Genomic DNA, 22,041 nt, shown 5'->3' on the forward strand with positions numbered 1-22,041 from the left:
ACCATATACAGCTGTGCTGTGTATAATGATTGTCCAGAGTGAAATGATATTATAAATATTACATGTATCAGATTCTGAAGCAGAGGAGTTTTCTACAATCCAACCCTTGATTATAATGTTATGAATTTAGTGCTTATTGCAATGTTGAATTCATTGGTTTAACCTCGGTCAATATGTTTCATTGATGATGTCTTTGGCTTAAGGAGACTAGCAATGCAGATGCTGAAGAGGTTAAAGGTCAATCAGATAAAGGTCACAAGTTATAAAGGTTAACAGAGGTAAGGCTTTGAGAGTCCTCATCTTGTCACATTGATGTTTCTAATCAGTGCACTTACAATTTCAAGGATTAAAAAAAAAACAAATGAAAATTTTAAATTGTTATATTCAATAATGAATGATTTACTATAGTTGTTTTAAACACTATTCATCAGGATATAGTTTATCATGAGATCTATATATACATACATGTATAAACTCTACAGATTAATGGGTATTAATTTTATGTGTATCTGATTACTTTTCCATAGCTTTTCTTGGGTTGACTATAATGAAATATATTTAATTTTGTGTTAATTTGCAGATACCTTGTATATATATAAGCATTTATATGAAGAAAATTTTGATACACCAATGTGCTGTATGACGGTAAGCAATGATTTTAATATCAGGCCATCTTTAAAATAATGTTTGTTTGCCCTTTTCAGACTCATGGGCAAACAATTTTTTAAAGATGGCAAACAGGGCAAACAATTCTTTAAAGATGGCCCCAATAATTTAATTTTGGTTGTACATCCATGTCATTTGATTGAATAAAAAATAGTTTATATCATATAAACCAGTACTGTGTTGCCTACATCACAATCGCTTACATCAATACGTTTCAGTCTGTTTAACGTTATTTTTAAAATATGCTCATTACAAATTGAAGGCATTTTTAAGGAGAAATTTACTTATTTTTCTAAGAGAGAAAATTAAATTATAGGGAATAAATTAAATAGCTACCTAAGTTACACTAATATTACTATGCTTAACAGTTTGTGAAGTGTAAATTGACCCAACCCAGGTTAATAGTATAACTTGAGTAGCTATTAAATTCATTCCTTAATTAATGTTGCAGTATTCTCTGTTGCAATATAAAGTCCTGTCCAGAGGACAAAAATTTAAACTTAGGAAATCTGCAACATTGAGTACCCTGTAAATGACCTTTATTTAAGGTCATGATCAGGTTCCATTGAACCAAGTATGTTCCTCTATTAATGTATTTTTATGATTTTTTTTGCTACAGTTGACTATTGTGACACATTTTCTGATTTCAAAAATGAAGAGATTTGCATGTAAATTTTTAACTCCTATGAGCCAAAGGTTTAAAGAGCTAATGCTATGGCCAATTGTGTGGTGTGCATCAACTTTTTGGATTATGAACCATGTCTCAAGAAACCATAGGCCAATTTTTGTCAAATTTGTCACAGAGTATCCTTGACCAAAGGGCTCTTTTTTATACTAAAAATAGGGATGTGACCCATAAACAAAGGGAGATAATATGGGAAATAAAAACAAATATAGTGGTTGCTAAAACATCCTTCTCAAGAACCACAGGGCAAATTATCACCAAACTTACATACAAGGATTAAGATAAGTTGTAGATTAAAATGTTTTCAAGGCCTCACCCTGGGGCAAAGGGCGTGGTCTCAAGGTCACTTCAAAGTTGACCAAAAAGTATGTTTTGTTAAAACTTTGGTATTTTGCCTATTATAAAGCCCAGGATCATCAAATCTTGTCAGTTGATGCATCTTTGGACCTCATATCACGTTTACTCAAAAGAAGGTCATGGTGACCTACTTTTTGAATTTTGCAGGTATTCATTTTCAGTTTGAATTTGATGCATAACTTGGACACTTTGAAGCCTAATATCATCAAAACTTGTCAGTTTATGCATCATTTGGCCTTAAAGTGTGTCAACCAAAAAGTAGGTTACCATGACCTATTTTCTGATTTTATGGCAAATCATTTTCTCAACATTTAAGGTCATTATTTCAGATACTAAGAGGTTAAGAATCATCAAACCTTGTAAGTTGATTCACTTTGTGGCCTTAAAATACCGGTATATTTATCAAAAAGGAGGTCACAGTGACCTTTTTTTTTTGGCAGGTATTCATTTTTAAATAGTTTAAAGGGCATATTTTGGACACTTTGAAGCTAAGAATCATCAAACTTTTTTCAGTTGATGCATCTTGAGTCCTTGGTGTGTATCAACCAAAAAGTAGGTCACTGTGACCTAGTTTTGGAATTTCATGGGTAAATTTCAATATTTCGGATACCCAATTGGTTTAGAATCATCAATGTTTGTCAGTTGATGCATCTTGGGTCCTGTTTGTGTGTCAACCGAAAAGTTGGTCACAATGACCTACTTTTGAAAGTTCATAGCTATGTTTCTATATAACAATATTAATTGGCTTAGAATCATCAAACTTTCTTAGTTGATGCGTCTTAAGCCCTTGGATTGTGTCAACCAAAAAGTAGGTCACCATGTCCTACTTTGGGAATTTCATAGCTATATTTCAATATTACAGAAACTAATTGGCTTAGAATCATCAAACTTTGTCAGTTCGTGCATCTTGGGTGCGGAGTGTGTTACCCAAATACTAGGACACTATGACCTGCTTTTTTAAATTTCATGGCTTTAGTTTAATATTTCAGATACTAAATTGGCTTTGAACCCTCAAACTCTGTCAGGTGTGGGATCTTAAGACCTCAGAATGTGTCAACTAAAAAATAGGTCACTATGACCTACTTTTTGGAATAAGGCAATACCTAAATATTTCAAATAATAAGAGGCTTAGAATCATCAAACTTTGTCAGTTGATTCAGTTTGGGTCCTTGGAGTATTTCAATCAATGCTGGCCTAGATTTGGAATTCTGAAGCTTTGTCTTAATCTATAGGATACTTAGAGGCTTAAAATAGAAGAGGTAGGTTGTACAATTTATCAGAAGAACAATTCTAGGCCCTTGGGGCTCCTGTTCTGAGTGTTCTTTCAGCAACAAGAATCAACAACTGCATGCATTCTTTCATCCCCCTTCTCCCAACCAAATGTGTCTCCCTAGTATTAACTTTCCATCCCCTGCATTACGTGGAGGACCTCTTCTTACCATGAGAATTAACAAAAATCAATCCCAACAAAATTTTTTTTTTTTATTTCTCAGTAAGATTAAAGGGTGTATGGAATGCCTCAACTGTCAATCAGATCAGGTTGAATCTTGCAGAATGTCCTGTAAAATATATACAATTAATTATCAATCTAATTATTTTTGCTCATCTATACGATATGCTTCAATACAAATATTGAGTCTTATAGTAGAGGACTGAAATACAAGTCATACAAAATTTTAATTAGATTGCATATAATGTCAAAGTATTAGCACATACATGTAATATTAAAGTACCAGCATATAAGTTAAAGTACATATATCAGCATACTAGTATATATATCAGTAAACAATGATGAAATATCATCACAACTTGAATGTTTTCCACACAAGGCAGTTGAGACATTCCATGTGAGTGTATAATGCTGCAGAGAGGTTCTTTGTCATTTGTTGACAAATTTCCCAGCTTCTTCCTTGTTATCTATAACAGTTATATTTAAAATTCTTTCATGAGTTTGTATATCACTATCATAATTCTTATCATAGTAATATTTCGTATTTCATTGAATGGAATTTCTGACAGTGCTTGTTGGTACGACTTTAGAGCAGCATAAAGATTCCCTGTGACCTGCTGACAAATCGCAAGGATCTGCCATGCTGTACCCCTAAGGTTCAGACCCACCAACTCCCCCTCATCATTGTGAAGTAGGAGTTCTAGTTCCTGTAGAGATGTGTGTGCCCTTGTTACATTAGAATGTCTGTAGCTTAGGAACTCCAGCATATGTAACAGTGGGTAGAGGGGTAGTATTAAGTCTGGTCTCTGGTGGAGCTCTTTGACCTGTTGTTCTGGAATCAGTTCACTGATGTACTGGACATCAGTGTAAAGTCTGATATTTCGTGCTATGGCCTGTCTTATCTTTGTAGACCAGGACTGTCCCCCTACAGCCTCAAGGTACATCTCTGCCTCTACATTAAACATATACATCACATATGGCTGTGCTAACTTGACCTTGATCATCTCTATAATAGATAAAGCTTCCATGTATCTAAGTGTCTTGTAATAATACAGGGCTATGAATGACATGTCAGAAATGTAACCAAACTTGGCTGCTAATTTCAGCATGTGACAAGAGATTTTATCTGCTTTATACATTGTTTTGTTTTTGCCTGTATTAGTGTTCATATGTAACATAAAAGCTGTTTTCTGAAGTATAACAACTAGAAGTCTCTGTAATGTTACCGTATGATACTTGGTCAGGGGTAAACTTATCAGCTGTTCTGCTGTGAGTAGGTACCTCACACAGAACTTAAGGTCAGGTATTCCCGGTGAATCAATCCTCTGTATCTCATTCAATAGGTCTAAATCAAACCTTGTCTCAGCACACATACTGTGTTCATCTGTACAAACGGGATGTCTGGGATCATAATAGATATCCAAAATATACTGGACAGAGGGACAAAGAAGCAGAGATCCTATTCCTTTCTTATACAAACTTTCGAGTCTAAAAAACAAGGTCTTTTGTGCTTCACCATAAATTTTAGCTCGAAACATGTTATTTTGGGGAATGAAAAAGTTAGGACAGTCTCCCTCATACACCCATTTTAGGATGAGTTTGAAACAGACCCAGAAACATTCCAGGAGATTTTGTGGACACCACTGAGGTATTGTGTTCTGTTGTACCACCCAGAAAACTGCTGTCTTCATGTTATAAGATGAGAGTAATTTATCTTCTTCATTCAATCCTTTGTTAATGACATGTTTTAGGAATAGTTTAAGTAAACCATATGTTAAGAATTGGCAGTGGTTCATTGAGCACAGTAGCTTATATTCGGCAACAGAAAAAGAAATTCTCCATTCATGATCTTCATGATATCCTAGTTTGGGTCCTATTGGTACAAAGTGACATCCACTTTTGACTATATCATCAACAACAGGAGCTGGGGGCCATGACAGAGAGTGGCATCTCGTAATCCATTGATAAGCAGATGGAGGCCAAAAGTCTGAGGTTAAAGAGTGTGCAATATCATATTCTCCCCCTTCCTCTGCGAAAAAACCACTGCTACATGGCCCATGTATAATTGAATTAGGTATTATTGTTGAACACATGATCTGTCTGTATTTAGAACTAGATATATAATGTCTACCATATAATTTGATCCGGGCAGACATGACCTCAGTGTTTATTAAAGGCAGGGTCAGTAACTGGAGTAAGGTGTGTCCAGGCAGACTATCTGAGCAGTCGGAGAGAATCAGTGTCTGTCCATAATACTTGTAATTCCGGCACTGAGATGAGTCCCAGATTACTCGATAGTTATTCTGCCAGTACATAACATCTATATCGGAGTTCATTTTTCGTATTCCTTCCCGCTGGCTTCCACTCATCCAGATACTGTGATCGTGACGAGTTCTTGCTCGATTCATCAATGTCTCGGTGATGTCCACTACATCTCGTCTCATGGCTAACTGTTCTGATGTCCCAAATTTATAATTTAGGCCAACAAACACGGACTCTGACATATGCTGCAAAATCCTCTTATTCCTGTAAAATATACATTCGTTCTTCTTTTAAATAAGAGAAGAGGTTCTATGAATGTGTAATTGAACCATGCTTCAGTGCAAAGTTGTCTATACATTACTAAGTTTTACAATGAACTGTTTACTTACAGGGGAGGTCTTTTATAACAGTCCATCTTTTTTTACCTGGAATTATCAGGTATGATGATAATTAAGGTCTATTCTTGCAATATTTGTGTGTAGTTTCATTTTGATTGTGGAATATTTACCTTAGTGTAATCGTTCTTCCGTGTTATAATCACCGGATCTGATGATTCATCAGTGAGACCAATATACGTGTGTAATGTTATACAGTGTTACAGTAGTTAGAAATGTGAAATGTTTTATACTTACTTTTTACATCTTAAGACTAAGAATTCATTATCTTTGTTAGAATGTTAAGAGATGTATACCTGACTGCCAGTAAAAAGTATTTTCTTTTAATCATTAATTCACATATAGATTAATTCACATATTGGACAGTAATACATTAATTAGTTATTTAGACAGAGGATAATATTGGGACCTTGAAAAAAATCATATCAGACAAGGCTTAAGCCAAGCCCAATATGCATTTTTTCAAGGACCCTATATATTCCTGTATTACCCCTCTAAGATTTTATCTTGTCAATTTTTAAACGAAGTTTTTTTAATTTTTAAATCACAAGCAAAATTTACAGTTCCTTAGCTATTGCTTACATTGTAAATGTCTGATGCTCATGTGGAGTCAGTTATTATTGCTCCTTGCGATATCAAATGAAAATGATATATGGAATTCATAACTGGTCAGTAGTCATGTAGTGGGGGTATATGAACTATATCATGTCAGTAGGCAACATGATATGGCTTTATATTTCAAAAAAAAATTCTGGAGGCAGGATAAGTACCTTTATTTTTAGGTTTTTAAAGAACAAGATAGAATAAGGGTCATGTTTGACCTTAAAAAAAATATGTAGGTGTTTCTTTTTTTTTCTCTATTGTTTGAAATTCTTGATACTCCATGATACATTAAGTGAGTTTTCCCAGGGACTGGAAAAAAAAATTCCAAATCGGCATGCTTCTTTGTCTTTGTGTTGAACTGTAAACCCCTATTACTGAAGTAGGTTTTTCACTTAGCTATTTAATTCAGCTGAAACCTAACATTTTTTCATCAAGTGCACATATGTTTTCTGTTTTCATTTTTTCCCAGCTTATAAACAGCCTACTACTACTTATTGTTTTCTGTTGAGTTCAGGGAATAGAAGCTGTCCAAACATTACTGACACACAAACACTGAATGTGAAGAAACTCTAGCCAAACGTAACTGACACGCTAACTGTGAGTACTAAGTACCTTTTATTCTTCTGTAAGAGGATTCAAACTTGAATACTTATATCAAGATTCATTGCATCTTACTACTAACATAACTTATTTTTACTGATTGGTGAGAATATTTAAATAATTAACATGTTTATTCATTTTATTTTTTCCAGATTGAACTAATTTAGCATCATAAATTAATTCTCTGTATTATTTTATTTACTTGGTATAACTTTGGTTTGTCTGTGTGCTGACCATGCAGTGTGGATTTTTATTATTAAGTCTATTAAGGTTCTGAGTGTGTTAATTATAAGTCAGTGCTTTGAGGACATCATGGTGTTATTGTAATTATAGGTTATAAGAACTAATTGTGTGTCACTGGGACTTTCTGTGTGGAGATTGTTGAGTTCTAATTTAAATGGGATCAGTGCAGCTAATGCTGTATATATGCTTCAGTGAAATTGAAAAAAAAGACACTGCAGAACAGACTGCCACATGTGTTTCATATTTCAAATGGGATGTTTTAATGACTATAGGTGATATGGGTCAACTAACAACTAAACTGTATGACAAACGAGATGACTTCAGCTTTTCAATCATCAACTTTCCTTATTTTGTAGTAATATATCACCTGCATATGGGTTTACATCTCCCAAGTTATTCAATACTCAAGAGCATGTTATGAGTACAATCAATTTTCAAATTGGAGTAAGCTATGACAGATAAGTTGATGTTACAGGGATTTCAACAACCTTGTTTAAAGTCAGCATTTCGTAAATTCTGTGGTTGTTATAATTACCTTGTTAGCAAATATAACCTATAATTGGGTCATATTTTGGCCAAGATTTTTCATACCAATTGTTAGGCCTTTGGTTTTTTTTGTGTGTGTTTTTTTTTTTTACTAAATTTGACTATGGAATATTCCATTACCTGATCAGCACTTAGGGCTCATGGCAGGTGTGACCGGTTGACAGGGGATGCCTACTCCTGCTAGACACCTGATGCTACCTCAGAAATTTCTGGGGGTCTGTGTTTTTTATGCCCTGTTCACAGATCTGTATTGTTTGTGGAGTTTTTTTTATTGAGATCAATCACTAATCGTTATTTTCATCTTTTTCAATTTACTGAATATGAGTGCTCAAAATGTAATGTAACCAGCTTCTTAACTTGAAACTGAAAAACAATTTTGTTCTGGTCTGTCCCACGCAAGCACTTTCACCTCTTTTCTTACAGTAACAAATTTTGACTTGTCCGGAAAGAAGATATCTTGAAATTAATATAAAAGTCTTATCATTTCCAAACAATTTTTTGTAACATTGGCTATATATCACTTCAGTTTGGATTCATTATGTTAGGTGAGAATTTCTTAAAATTTATTTTTAGATTAATAAACTGCTACTTGAGATTTTTTTTTATCTAGAGGTAAAAAGTGAATTGAAAAACTGAAGTGTATCCCAATCAGATATCAAATTTGGATCAGAATCATGATTAAGATTTTACATTACTACATCCTGTTTACATAGCCTAATGTGTGATATTCAGAAATAAACCAGTCGATGAATATTTATACTGACTCAATTAAGCTACCCTTGATGAAATTTTAGAGAATGAAATTTTAATCACTTAGAGAACTGGTCCTCTTTAATCTAAAATTTAGCTATCAAAAAATGAAATCAGGAAATTGCCATGTTTTGTACAAAGAAGTGACATATGGTTGTGTCTGAAATCTTATCCTGTAAACATTTATACGCTCTATCCAGACTGAGAAAATGTGTTTTCTTAAAAAGATAATGTGAATGAATCCAAATATTTTTGAAATTTTCTACTGTGAGAAATTAGGGACTTCAGATTGTGTTATGAGATAAACAAGTTCTGTTTATTTGCATTATTAGAAATTTAATTCAGCTTTGAAAGTCAGCATCTGGTTTTGTTTTGAAAAAAAATGCTACAAGTTCTGATTAACCTATACTTTTGTGTCATTCTGTGAAGAGATACACTAATTAACTGGATGACTACCACAGTGGAGTATTTTGTTCTATAAAGGAACCTAATGACTATTTACAATGAACAACTTAATTGTAAAGATTTTCTTATTATTTGGTCTATGTCACTAGATTTCCATTGAAATACTTCTCTTTGGAGATTGGAAGGCAGATTAATTCCTAGGTCTGAGAGACTGAAATTAGAAAGAACTGATACATGTTATGGGATTTGCCAAATCATGTTGTTCAAAAATATCAATTTTAATTGGTTATGCAATTATAACAGAAAGGCAGAACTTCATTCAGTGAATATATCTAAATTATTTTTCTAAACTTCAATAAATTACTGTGATAACTAGTGACAATCTGAGTAATTGAATTGTTAAGAGATTATGTTTCTTGTAAATTATTAACCAAACAACTCATTTTTCTGAATGATTTTATAATAACTAGGTTGAATGAGGTGCCAGCTGCCTCTTCATTCAATTTTAGGTCCAAGTTTTTAGAAATTTTTTTTTAGACATTTTAATACAAGGGTATAGATAATTACAGTTGAGCGTGTCATTTAAAAATCTCAGTAATTCTTTGAAAAGAAAATATGCATATATGAATTAAATTTCCAAATAGACACATTTAATCCAAAAAGAATCCTAAGATTCAAAAGAAAAGTATCCAGTTACGCAGGCAATACACAAATTATGTAGTTCTCAGATTCAACTGTCCAGTTAGGCAGACGATACACAAAGTATGTAGTTCTAAGATTCATCTGTGTTTGCGTAAATCAGTAGAACTTCATTTTATCATAATTCATGGGAAGTACACTTGTCGTTGACTTAGAGAATTGTCAATACTTTAGGAATGTGGGTAAATACTGTCCGACATTTGTAGGAATCTTGAGGTTCTGTAGATGACAACTGGTGCATGCTGGGTGACTGTATTACTGTAGGTCTGTTGGTAGGGAGATGCTGATTGTCTTACGTCACCTCGGGTCTATATGTGAAGATGCTTACAGAACTCTTCCTATATCTTAGGTATGTGTCTGATTGATATATCTAATTCTAGCACTTGTTGTCTGGATTCTCATATAAACATCCGCTCTATACTTAATCTTGTTCTCTCTATCTTGGAATCCAAAAGATATTGGTGTGTGTTGAAGTTTAATTTGTGGTAAAACAGGAAATTCAATTTGTGTTAATACGGAAAGTGATATCTTTATCGTCATCCTAAGGAGCTGGAGGAAAAAGAATTTTCATTTCATTGATGGTAATTAAGGCTAATTTGTTTGGCTATTATTTAATTTAAGTGTTTTTGAGAATTAAGTTGTGTTTCTTTCATTTTTTAAAATTATTTTTTTTAAAGTATCTACCGGTAGTTGTTTTTTTTTTTTTTTTTTTAAAAAAAAAAGGAAAATGTCAATTGACATTCACTTAAAAGTTGTGTTAAATTAGATTTACAGTTGTCTCCCTTTTGATGGAGAACTGTGAAACTGTAAACTTTACTGCAATAAAATACTTCTTTGATTGAATGTCACAACTGTAAAAAAGGTGGAATTTGGAAAGCAGCTGCTTCAACTGTTATCTTTCTTCATTCTTTCATCTCTGGGATGGGGAATTTTCTGGATTCCATTCAATATTGCAGGTGATTTCCAATCTGTAAATTTTAAGTATTTTAATTACATTTTATAATATTTATGGATTTGGGATACCTGTTGAATTCCTAGGTACAGATTTAATTCAGATGTTAAGATTAAGATGTTATTTGTCTATTCTGCTCATCCCACTTCTTTGTTTGTTTAAAGTGAAGGTCAATGGATCACCTTGTTTGACTTCTATTACTTACCTGTATATAATGACATTGTGTGACCTTGTGAACAGGTGAAATGTTAACACACAGAATTCGATCAACTCTAGAACCATACACTGTTTCCTTGTAATTAGAAAGTTCAGTAATGTCATCGTTCTTGTGCAAGAGCTCCTGTACAACTTGAGTACTTAAATAATTCAATCCTTAAAAAATTCTGACTCATTATTGGGAATTTTTTATCAAAAGATGAGACTGGTTCATGAAAAATTGAATGTAACATTTAACAGTGTTAGAGTTTCCAGCAGCTCTTAGCATCAATTAAAATGTCTGCAGAACAACATGGGTAATAGACCTCATCAGTGAAGAGTTTTGTCATTACAACCTATTCCAGATGATTCAGTGCTTGATGTTTTTTGTACTTCTATCCTTAATGGGGTGGTGAGGTTCCCATAGAAACCCTTGAATCCAAGAGGGCCGTCCCAACTGAGAAGGAGGGGAGGACATTTTATGTTTTTATTGATGAATCGAAGCTTCAGCAGGCAAGAAACAAGAGAAAGGAACAAGCTTTGTGAATGATTAGTCAATCGTAAAATAATGAAAGTTGATAGGTTTATGTCTGTCTAATTCCTTAATTCCAGTCGGTTTTTATCCAAGAAGTGCATTAGTTTCCTTTTACATTTCAGCAGCTGGGACTGATTCAAGGTTGCACAAAAAATACTCTGATTTAATTGTGTGGAGCTACATAGAAAGGTAAGCGATTAGCATGAAAGAATGCACAATAATAAATGTTCATTTCCCCTTGTTTTGAAAGTAAAAGTATGTAATGTATATACATGTACATGTACAAAATACTAATGAATAGTTTTAAATTAAATCTGTTTTAGGTAACTTGAAAATCGAATATTAAAACACCCAGGTATCTAAAATTTGAAATTAGAAAGGAATTGTTCCTGTGCATGAGAATATGAATTTAGACTGTGTATACATGCAGAGGACATAAATAAAATTTTTTTTAAATAATATTAGGCAGCTATGAATTATTCGTTTTCCTCCCAATCTGAATCGACAACTCTGAGGCAGTCCTATAGTACGGAGAATTACAGCTATACATCACAGATCCATTACAGTCTTAGTTACCATGACAACGGTCAACAGATGTACATCGGCCAATCCCCATTCTGGTACCAGAACGATGTCCTACCACCGTGTCGGGAGGGGGAGGAACTTTCTACGTCAGAATTCTGTAAGTGTCAGAATGAATAGTAAATTATTACTAAAACTAGGTCAAGAAGTCACAGTATTCATCTATTTCCTATAATATATATATATATATATATATATATATATATATATATATATATATATATATATATATATATATATATCTATATATATATATCTATATATATATACTGACTTTATTGTGTGTGACCTTTAAGTACTTAAATCTGGGTCACGATCACTAAGAGGTAGTCAAATTATTCTTGGTTCATTAGTTTTTCTGATTCTACAAAACCTAGGTAATGCTTTGAGATACACATCCAGGAAATATATTATGTAAACACCTCTATACCGCTAGACCATGGAATCTTTTTAAGTTGATTTAGGAATGTCATAGAAGTAGCATTATTAAGCAGTTATTCTAAGTATGGTATAATGAATACACTGATTGTTGGCTGTCCATTGAAGTCCTAATGTTCTGAGTACTTGTGGAGTAAAAACGGGAAGTCTATCGTGTAAAACAGGAAAGCCTCATCCTCGAGCTAGCCCATCGTAACGCCATCAAGGAAGGAATTTCCCAGAGGGACAATAGAGGAAAACTTTGTAGCAAAGAATCAATTTAGATCATTTAAAATCGTAGAATGTATGGTGATTAACTTCTCAACAATGTGACGCTAACCAGAAAAATAATTGGGTGTTGTCTGGGTATTTACAAACTGATTTTGCAGTTTGTGTATTACAAAGAATAATATGAGCTTGACACGAAATCTAGTTGAATGATACATTTTTAGTCTTTGTACAAGTACTTATTTATTGAATTCAAATTTGTGAAATTGACTTTAACGTTACCTAAGGAATTTAAATAATTATTGGGTAGGTTGTTGATATTAAGAAATTTATACCTGGTAGATAAGATGTACATTGCATTTTAAAGTTTAACTTAATGACACCAAATCCATACAATCAAGGATAAACATTTGAAATTATAACTTTGTAACTTAAAAATACCACCTCCATTAATTGTGCTAAGCAGTTCATTAGATATTCATTCATAATTTAGTGAACACCTTCACACAGTCTTTGTTGAATGGTAGAATTTTGATTGGAGGACATTACAGGATTAATTCTATTTACAACATTGTAGTGTCTTTTTTTATTTATACAATAGACATATTAATTGGAATGAAAAAATTAATGAGAAAATAACTGCAAAAAATGCTAAGATAGGTAATATGAATAATTGGTATCTGGAAATATGTGAATTATGATAATTTTAGGGTAGATACAGTAATTGATATTCAAAAGGATATATGGAAAAATTGTCTGATGCAATTTTGTCAATTAATGTCTAATACATGTGTAAAATAAAATTTGAGTATCAACACACGATAAAGAGGGCTTGTTAAAAAATTAACTTATTTCTCGAAACATCTCAATTTATACTCTATAATTTCCAAATTCTGTGCAGGAAGAAAAAGAAGTACAGCGTATAATATGTCAACATCCCAATGAGTTACCCTTTAATGTTCCGATGAATTACCCCTTGCTTGGCCCCTTTGTTTCCCGTTAGATGAATTGTTTTGCTAAATTTTATATTTATATATTTGTATATAAAGGGTACTTATGAAATCTGATTCAGTGAGATTCAGGGATAGATTTCACACATAATAGATGGGGATAAAATTTTGTTAAATATTGGATTAGCACTAAATTATGGATTTACGGAAATGCAAGCACATTTCCAGATCAGGTAGCACTTTTGATTATTTTTTAATGACACAAAATCATGCAAAATTTTGAGATGTCTTTGACTACAAAGAAGCAGAATTGGTTTGATGGAACGATTTTGTCTGGGTCTTTTTGTTTTTGTTTTTTTTTTTGTGTGTGTGTTTGTTGGTGTTTGGTGAAATATAATTCTACATTTGGATCAAAACACTAAAAGTTTGAAAAATCTCTGATATTTAAAGTATTTTGATGAGCATTGTTGCGGTATTAACTTTTGTTTGATTCCGCCAAATGAGAATAGTTGGTATTAACTTTTGTTTTACATGACAGAACTAGTTGATGCTGTCAAATGAGCTTTGTTGGTATTAACTTGTTTTTACATGACAGAACTATCGGTAGTTTATGCTGTCAAATGAGCAATGTTGGTATTAACTTTTGTTTTATATGACAGAACTAGTTGATTGATTTATTGTATGTTGTTTTACGTTCCGCTTGAGAATTTTTCCCTCATATAGTGGTGAAGGGCTTCAAATTTAGATCTTTCCTCGGCACTAAGGGTCATTGAGCAGTGAGGGTTCTTTATCGTGCCAACGCCTCAGACACAGGGCCTTGGTTTTTAAGGTCTCATCCGAAGGACCCACAATTTTCACTTCTAAGTTCCAAGCACTAGGCAAAGGAACAGTTGCTATCTATTTTTTTATTGACTTAGGTCGAGCATGATTCGAGCACATGACCTTCCGATCACAGAGTGAGTGCTCTACCTTCCTGAGCTACTGTGACAGCCAGAAGTAGGTGATACTCTGTCAAATGAGCATTGCTGGTATTAACTTGTTTTAACATGACAGAACTAGTTGATACTGTCCTACATCACAGACACTTATCATGTGTTCTGATTATTATTTTATAAGGTAGAGGGTTGTATGTTTTGTGATAAAAGAGAAAATAATGTAATGTTAAATGTCTGTGTCCTAGACCTCTAAACATTACATAGGGGGTATCATGAAATGGGAGGGAATAGGCCTCAAATCACAAAGGACCATATCTGATAAGAGTCAATTTTGGCCTCCTAAATTCGTCATTTTAGAATGTGATTCAGATATGTATAAGTGTTTTTTATTTTGTAGAAGAGATTGTATTAGAGATATTTCCAATACATTTTTTAGATTTAAATGCTCTTACAGGCTGTAAATGATGTTAGAAATGAAACTATTTTTGCTATCTAATCAAAATAAGACAAAAATTTGTCTTTTTATGCCCCCGTATAAAAGACTCGGGGGTATATAGTTTTTGCCCCGTCCGTCTGTCTGTCTGTCTGTTTGTCCGCAAAAACTTTAACATTGTCCATAACTTTTGATTGGTTGGAGCTGTGGCTTTCATATTTCTCATGTGTATTCCTTGTGACAAGACCTTTCTTTGGGTACCACCATATTTGACCTTTTGAACTTGACCTTGGAGTTTGACCCAGTTTTGCAAAATTTTACCCAACTTTAACCTTGGCCATAACTTTTGAACAATTGGTGCTAGGGCTTTCATACTTCACATATGAAATCCTTGGGACAAGACCTTCCTTTGGATACCACCAACTTTTACCCTTTGACCTTGACCTTGGAGTGTGACCTACTTTTGAAAAACTTTAACATTAGCCGTAACTTTTCAACAGTTAGTGCTAAGGCTTGCATACTTCACACATGTAATCCTTGGGACAAGACCTTCCTTTGGATACCAACAACTTTGATCTTGACCTTGGAGCTTGACCTACTTTTGAAAAACTTTAACCTTGGCCATAACTTTTGGACGGTTGGTGCTAAGGCTTTTATACTTCACATATGTAATCCTTGTGACAAGACCTTCCTTTGGATACCAACATCTTTGACCCTTTGACCTTGACCTGCGAGTTTGACCTACTTTTGAAAAACTTTAACCTTGGCCATAACTTTTCAACAGCTTGTTCTAGGGCTTTCATACTTCACATATGTAATCCTTGTGACAAGACCTTCTTTTGGATACCAACAACTTTGACCCTTTGATGTTGACCTTGGAGTTTGACCTACATTTGAAAACTTTAACCTTGGCCATAACTTTTGAACCATTGGTGCTAGGGCTTTCATACTTCTCATATGTAATCCTTGTGACAAGACCTTCCTTTGGATACCAACAATTGTAATCCATTGACCTTGACCTTGGAGTTTGACCTAATTTTGAAAAACTTTAACCTTGGTCATAACTTTTGAATGATTGGTGCTACGGCTTTCATATTTCACCTGTATATTTTTTGTGAGAAGGCCTTTCCTAGGGCACCATTAATTTTGACCATTTCTCCTTGACCTTGATGTTTGACTTACGCAGTACAGTTAAGGTGCCAAATGGAAATATCAGCAGATTTTTTAGACAGAAAATACCTTCTTTACAAGGATGGGCAATTCTTTTTGGGCCTTTACTATTATCGGACAAATGTAATGTGGCTGAAAACTACATGTTGAGGGCGTTTATATTTCTTATTTAGATTTGTCACGTAATGTGGCAGTCACGTGATTTTAGCAAATATACTTGCAGTATTGAGGTCATCTATAAATTCCAATATTGCAAGGACATAACCAAGTTAAAAATCTAAGTTTAATTTATGATTAATTTCAACACTCTTTGTAGTTTGTGAAAAGTGCTGCAAACCTATATAGATTCTACTATATAATTGCTAAAATTACATTTTTTAGACCGTATGTTGAATATTTTGCTGGTCAAGTACATTAAATGTAGATATAATTAATTCATTTGCAAGATTTCATCAGGTTCGCAGCACTTTTCAAATATCTTCATACCTCTTGAGTTTATGTGTAAAAGCTTGTCGTAATTCATTGAGGGTATGCCCTTGTAATATATCATTTTATTACGACCCTTCTATTACCCTTCAATGAATCTGCATACAAATGTACGGCAGTTTCACTTGTCTAGGGAATGTACGGGAAGTATATGAATAAAATCATAAAACAGACATCGCATCCAAGTTAATGGCCTCTTATATATCTGCAAATAATATTTTATTTAATTACAAAACAAATTTTTCATTGTATAAAATATAACTTGATCCGCCTCTCACTGCATACAAACTGCGTCAAATTTTACAATATGACGTCACATTGACAAGTGCATTGCAATCAGTGAATTGTTTATATATTGCTCTGTGGGATTTAACCAACGACAAAAATACATGCAATAGTAAGTATTGATGTAGTTTAAACCTATCCAACAGTTTAAAATAGCTTATTATTTCATTTTGTGGTAATTTGAAGAACATGTATTTTTGTGTGATGTCTATAGTAAGCAATTCCCATAAAAATTAGGCCCCGCCTCCTTATTGCAGCCTTAACTGTGCTGCGTACTTTTGAAAAACTTTAACCTTTTCCATATCTATTCAATGGTTGCTGCTAGGGCTTTCGTATTTCTCATGTATATTCCTTGAGACAAGACCTTACTTTGGGTACCAACATATTTGATTTGCATTTGAGAAAGTTTAACCTTTGCTATAAGTTGCCATACGGGGGCATCAGTGTTTCACAAACACATCTTGTTCTTGACTTTTTTTTTTATGGGAAACATAGAGCGCAGCTTTGAACATGCAAGATATTTCTGTCAGTAATTAGTCTTGGATAGGTACGTCTTTGGTAAAAATATAAAGTTTGTTCAAGTCTGCACTCAATATTTTCTGGAAGAAAAACTGCTTGAAAATAAGCAGTTTTATACAAAATATGCTAAAATGGTGGGAAAAAAGTGAACTTTATGATGTCATTTTTCTAAATTAATGGTATTTTGATCAAATTAAAAATTAGAAATAAAGGCCATGTGTATATCTGTGCAAAGTAAAGCTATATATAAAGTAAAATTAAGATATTCATTTTAAGGGGCCATTTGAGACATTTATCATATATTGCTCTTTGACAAGTTGTTGGACATTACAAGGTTAAGGGTATTGGTCTTACCAAAGACTTGGTTCAGATATGTCAGGGTGACAGGGGATGGCCACCAACTCTACTGTAAAAATAATTCTAAGGGGAATTATCTAAATACATAAATATATAGTCTTTTAAATGCCAACATGTTGGTCAAAGATGTTTGAAGATAAAACTTTTTGGTAAAGGACTTGAACAGTGATACACTTTATTTAGGGAAAGCTTTGATGTTTTACTGATGCATATTTCACTTTTAATGAAATTTTCTTCTATGGAACATGAAATATTTCCCCCTTTTTGAAGTCTGGAAGCAATTCTCTCTGATCTTGTGACACAAGATAGACATATACTGAAAAAAATATTCCAAGAGATCATAGGCTTTGTAAAATTTATAATAAATTAGATGATAATACCATTTCTTTATTGACTTTTGTCAAAATCTGCTTCTTCTCTAAAATCAATAATAAAATCACTAGACATTTAGCCACTCAGTAAAATACAACAAATTTTAAATACAAAATCTGAACTGGCGACTATAAAGCAGTTAACAGAACTGCAAAAATGAACTCCATGCCAGTCAAACATTTTTACTTTATACTATATATCCATTGTAAAATGTATGTTGTATTTTAATTGTTTTTCATGTATGAATTTTTTTGTTTATGTAGTTGCTTGACCTATATGGGTGTATCTGATGCAAATAAATATACTAATATAGAACAAAATCTGTAGCAGATACACTGCAGTGCCCAACCATAATTAAATAACCATTACATCAATAATTTTATCATGGAAATTAAAAAAGTAATATTTCAATTCTTTGATTACTGCAAAATAAAATAATTGATGAAGGATTGGTCCAGGTTTTACTGAGAGGAAATGAAACATATAAGGGAACAACATCGCAGGCTGACACGGTAAATAAATTCAGTTTATCTGAATGAAGAGTACTTCATTAATGCTGTTTACAAATATAGAAATGTCAAGATTATTTGAAGCTAAAAAAAAAAAATAGCTGAAGCAACAGAGTTTTTAAATAGTTGGGATTTGTACAAAGAAGGAGGGTGGGGTGGGGGTGGGGGTCAAAAGAGAGTGAAAATTTGTATATGAATTAGAGCAGACAGCACAGAGATCAAATGTTATAATTGAAAATAAAATTATTATTTAACAAGAAAGTAAAGGTCTGATAATTAAATTTTGAAGAAAAAAACAGAAACAAAAGCAGATCTGGCAGCAGACTAACAATTGCCAGATAAAATGATGTGCACATTTTACTCCACCTTTTAAAACAAAAACTGCTAGAATTGAACTGACTTCTAATTAGTCATGTGAGCTAGGGGAAAAGACAATCATGGTGAATTTTATGAAAGGTAGATTAAACATTTTTTCTTTTTATATCACATGTAGGTTTTTCTGGTCAAATTATCAAGAGAAATAATCAATCATGAATTTTTCCTACTCAGATATTAAAAGTCCCCCCCTCCCCCCCTTTCTCCAGAAGTCCATGTAATGTTAAAATGTCAGGTCAGGTAAAGGATTATGTTGTATTGAGGTGTCACTAGCTGTTATTGTAACAGAATCACTCAGAATGGTGATTTGTACAATGGCAAAATATCTCTGTTTTTACAGCTTTTGATCTTCTATAAATAGATACACATGTCAGATTTGAGAAAAGTCTAAATATTTAATGTGTTTGATGAGGAAATGAAAGTCATAAGAGGGTTAATTGATACACTTATTAAAACCAAATGATCAAAACATGGCTATTATACAGTACAGTGAGAAACTAGCAAAGGTATGTATAGATGTATCAGGTGAAAGACAGGGAGGAGAACAACCATACAAATTAATATTCTCCAAAAACAGGGAATTAACAAACTGTGAAACTAAGTTATTAGATGATAGAATTAAAGCTTTCATCTGTAATTATGATAAGATTTAAGTAGGAAATCTCAGTGAGTGCTTGTAGATAATTCCCTTTAGTGGATGAGTGTGTAACAGAGCTGTTTTTCTGAGCCCATTATAGATCAGTGATATAACTTGTACAGGACCTGTAACATTACTCAACAGTACTGCTACCGCAGGCTTGTCCAGTATACAAGGGTCTGGGTCATTTCAACTCCTTGTTGTCACACTTAATACACTGATTTTTGGAAAACTTTGGAATTCATGTAATGTTTTAATTTTTTTTCTACAGGGGAGGTGTACGATCCTGACGCACTTCCTTCCAAAGTGAGTCTCCGTCGGGTAGTATCCCACAATCCTCGGCCTGCCACCTGTCCCCCAGACGACCCTGCATACCTCATCTCTCATCTCCCAAAGCCTAAAGACAGTCCACCCAGGTCCCCCACAAAAAATGTTGTGATGCCAGCACAGGTATCCCCCCGCAGTAAAAGAAAGAGCTACTCACCTTCCTTATTCCGTCGGAGCTTTTTTAACCGCCAATCAAAGTCGCGACAGGACCTAACAGAAGAGGAAGAAAAGTGTGAAGTATGCGGATTCTTGATTAATGATGAGACTCGAGTGTCTGTGGTCCGCGAGGAAAATAAGAGGGATATTTTTCACAAGGCCTGCTTTAAATGCTCCAAGTAAGTATATGCTTTAAGTATTAATTTAGCAGAAAGAGTATTAAGAAACAACTTCTTAAATTCTTTATGTAGATTGACTGATTATAAGGGTAATATTCATGTCCTTACTTTTGATTTATTAGAAAGAAAACTATCATAAGAAAAAATATACACGTTAAAAAAATCTTACCACTATATATAATTACTTTTGTGAAAACTTAATGCAGGAGGTGACCCTACAGTGAAAATGAAACGTGTATATTGAACAGTTGGGAAATTTGTTCTTTAGGAGTTACTTCCCTTCTCTCAACTTGATGTAGTCTGTGGTGATAAAAAAAATTCTTAGAGTTGGGGGAAATTAACATGCATGTATTATACTGTTTAGAAGTTATGTTCAACCTTTTTTCTAGAATGTCTACACGCATACATCATATTTAATGTGAGCAGCTGAAGTCTAGAATCTTCCTTATTGTTGATGAAGTTCAGGATTTAGAGATCTCATTGATAAATGTTGCTCATCCGAAAACAGAGTTTATGCATTGAGATATTAAAATTGTATAAAATGAAGATTTTTAAAACGTCTCTAAACTCCATGCATTCTTTGTCTAAGTGGAGGAGTCTGTGAGAAAATCTTTCAGACCCTGGCTCTTTTTTGGATACTATAGATGTGATTGAGCCATTTGAAAACTGAAGATTTCCTTGTTATGTATAAGATAGTATCTGATGCTGAGGCTGAGAAGTGCTTATGTAGATGTGTCTAAGTTAACCTTGAACTGAGAGTCTTTATTGGTGGGGGGCTCTAAATTTCTCTCATCTCCCAAACTCCCACACAGTTCCAGATGTATTGATTATATTTGACAGCAGATATCAAGTCAGGCTGGTGCCATACAGTTGTCTCCCCTGTCTCTGTAACCTTATCTACAGGACTGTCAGCCATTAATCATTAGACCATAACTATCTGTAACCTTTCATGTCTCTTGCATCTGTTGATGCCTTTTGCAGAGCCATGAGAAAATTACTATCACAGATAGTTATATAGAGGATATTCAATGTTTTGTATTTGGATATGGAATTTATTTCACGAGTGGGACAGGATTTTTTGATATTTTAACGAGTGCAAAGTACCTGTGAAAATATAAAAAAATATCCTGTCTCACGAGTGAAATAAATTCCATATCCAACTACAAAACATTAAATTTTCTGTTCATTACATTTTCTTTTGATTTTCCTTTTCCTCTGTCTTTTCTTTACACATTGTTGTAGGCTGTGATGTCATAGCGTAGCAATATTGTGAGAATAAAAATTGTAACATGGATTTTAGCAACATTTTCGGGAAGAAATTGGCAGATTTGGTCTTTATCATGATGGTTTAGTTACTATCTCTTTCTTATGACAGGCCAGAAATTATTTTTTTTTTTACTTTGATATCCTTTCACACTGTGACAGAATATCACTTTGGTATCCTTTCACAATGTAACACTTTTATTCAATCAATAAATCACAGTATTTCATTGTTGAAAAATGTAATGAAAAGGTATATTTCACCAAAGGGATTTTTTTATCTGTGTTGATTGTGAGGCTAGTTGTTGGCGTTGTTTCTTCATCCCTAGTACCCAGTGTTATGTTATTGTTGTGTACCACCTCAACTCAAGGTTGTGAACCAGGTCAGATACAGGATCACTTTGATATTGTCAAGCTGTAATAATGCTTACATGTTTCTCCTCATTTCAATGCATTGTGCATCCCCAAGCTTGCTGCCCTCTATGTTTTCCATTTACTGGCTGTATAAATATTTCTCTGTT

At 33.4% G+C, this 22,041-nt stretch overlaps 2 protein-coding genes across 6 annotated transcripts in view; one reads left to right on the forward strand and one right to left on the reverse strand.

Moving 5' to 3' along the window:
• Positions 1–3,640: 3,640 nt before the first annotated feature.
• On the reverse strand, positions 3,641–5,662 carry LOC133197056 (uncharacterized). Its single transcript, XM_061332896.1, has one exon. It carries the CDS (start codon positions 5,660–5,662, stop codon positions 3,641–3,643), a length of 2,022 nt encoding a protein of 673 aa, XP_061188880.1.
• Positions 5,663–11,513: 5,851 nt separating this feature from the next.
• LOC133197738 (rap1 GTPase-activating protein 1-like) overlaps positions 11,514–22,041 on the forward strand; it is a 58,863-nt gene continuing 48,335 nt past the window's right edge. For 3 of the 5 annotated variants that reach the window (XM_061333922.1, XM_061333921.1, XM_061333924.1), the window contains exons 1-3: positions 11,515–11,532; positions 11,809–12,025; positions 19,870–20,260. In XM_061333922.1, the coding sequence (XP_061189906.1) occupies positions 11,815–12,025; positions 19,870–20,260 (602 nt within the window). In that variant the 5' untranslated portion in view covers positions 11,515–11,532; positions 11,809–11,814. Of the gene's footprint in view, positions 11,533–11,808; positions 12,026–13,701; positions 13,754–19,869; positions 20,261–22,041 lie in introns of those variants that run through there. The other 2 variants (XM_061333920.1, XM_061333923.1) reach the window with 2 other exon arrangements.

The sequence above is a fragment of the Saccostrea echinata genome, unplaced genomic scaffold (genome assembly GCF_033153115.1).
Source record: "Saccostrea echinata isolate AGI-Se365-2 ecotype Australia unplaced genomic scaffold, CSIRO_AGI_Sech_v1 ptg000030l, whole genome shotgun sequence".
NCBI classification, from domain to species: Eukaryota; Metazoa; Mollusca; class Bivalvia; order Ostreida; family Ostreidae; genus Saccostrea; species Saccostrea echinata.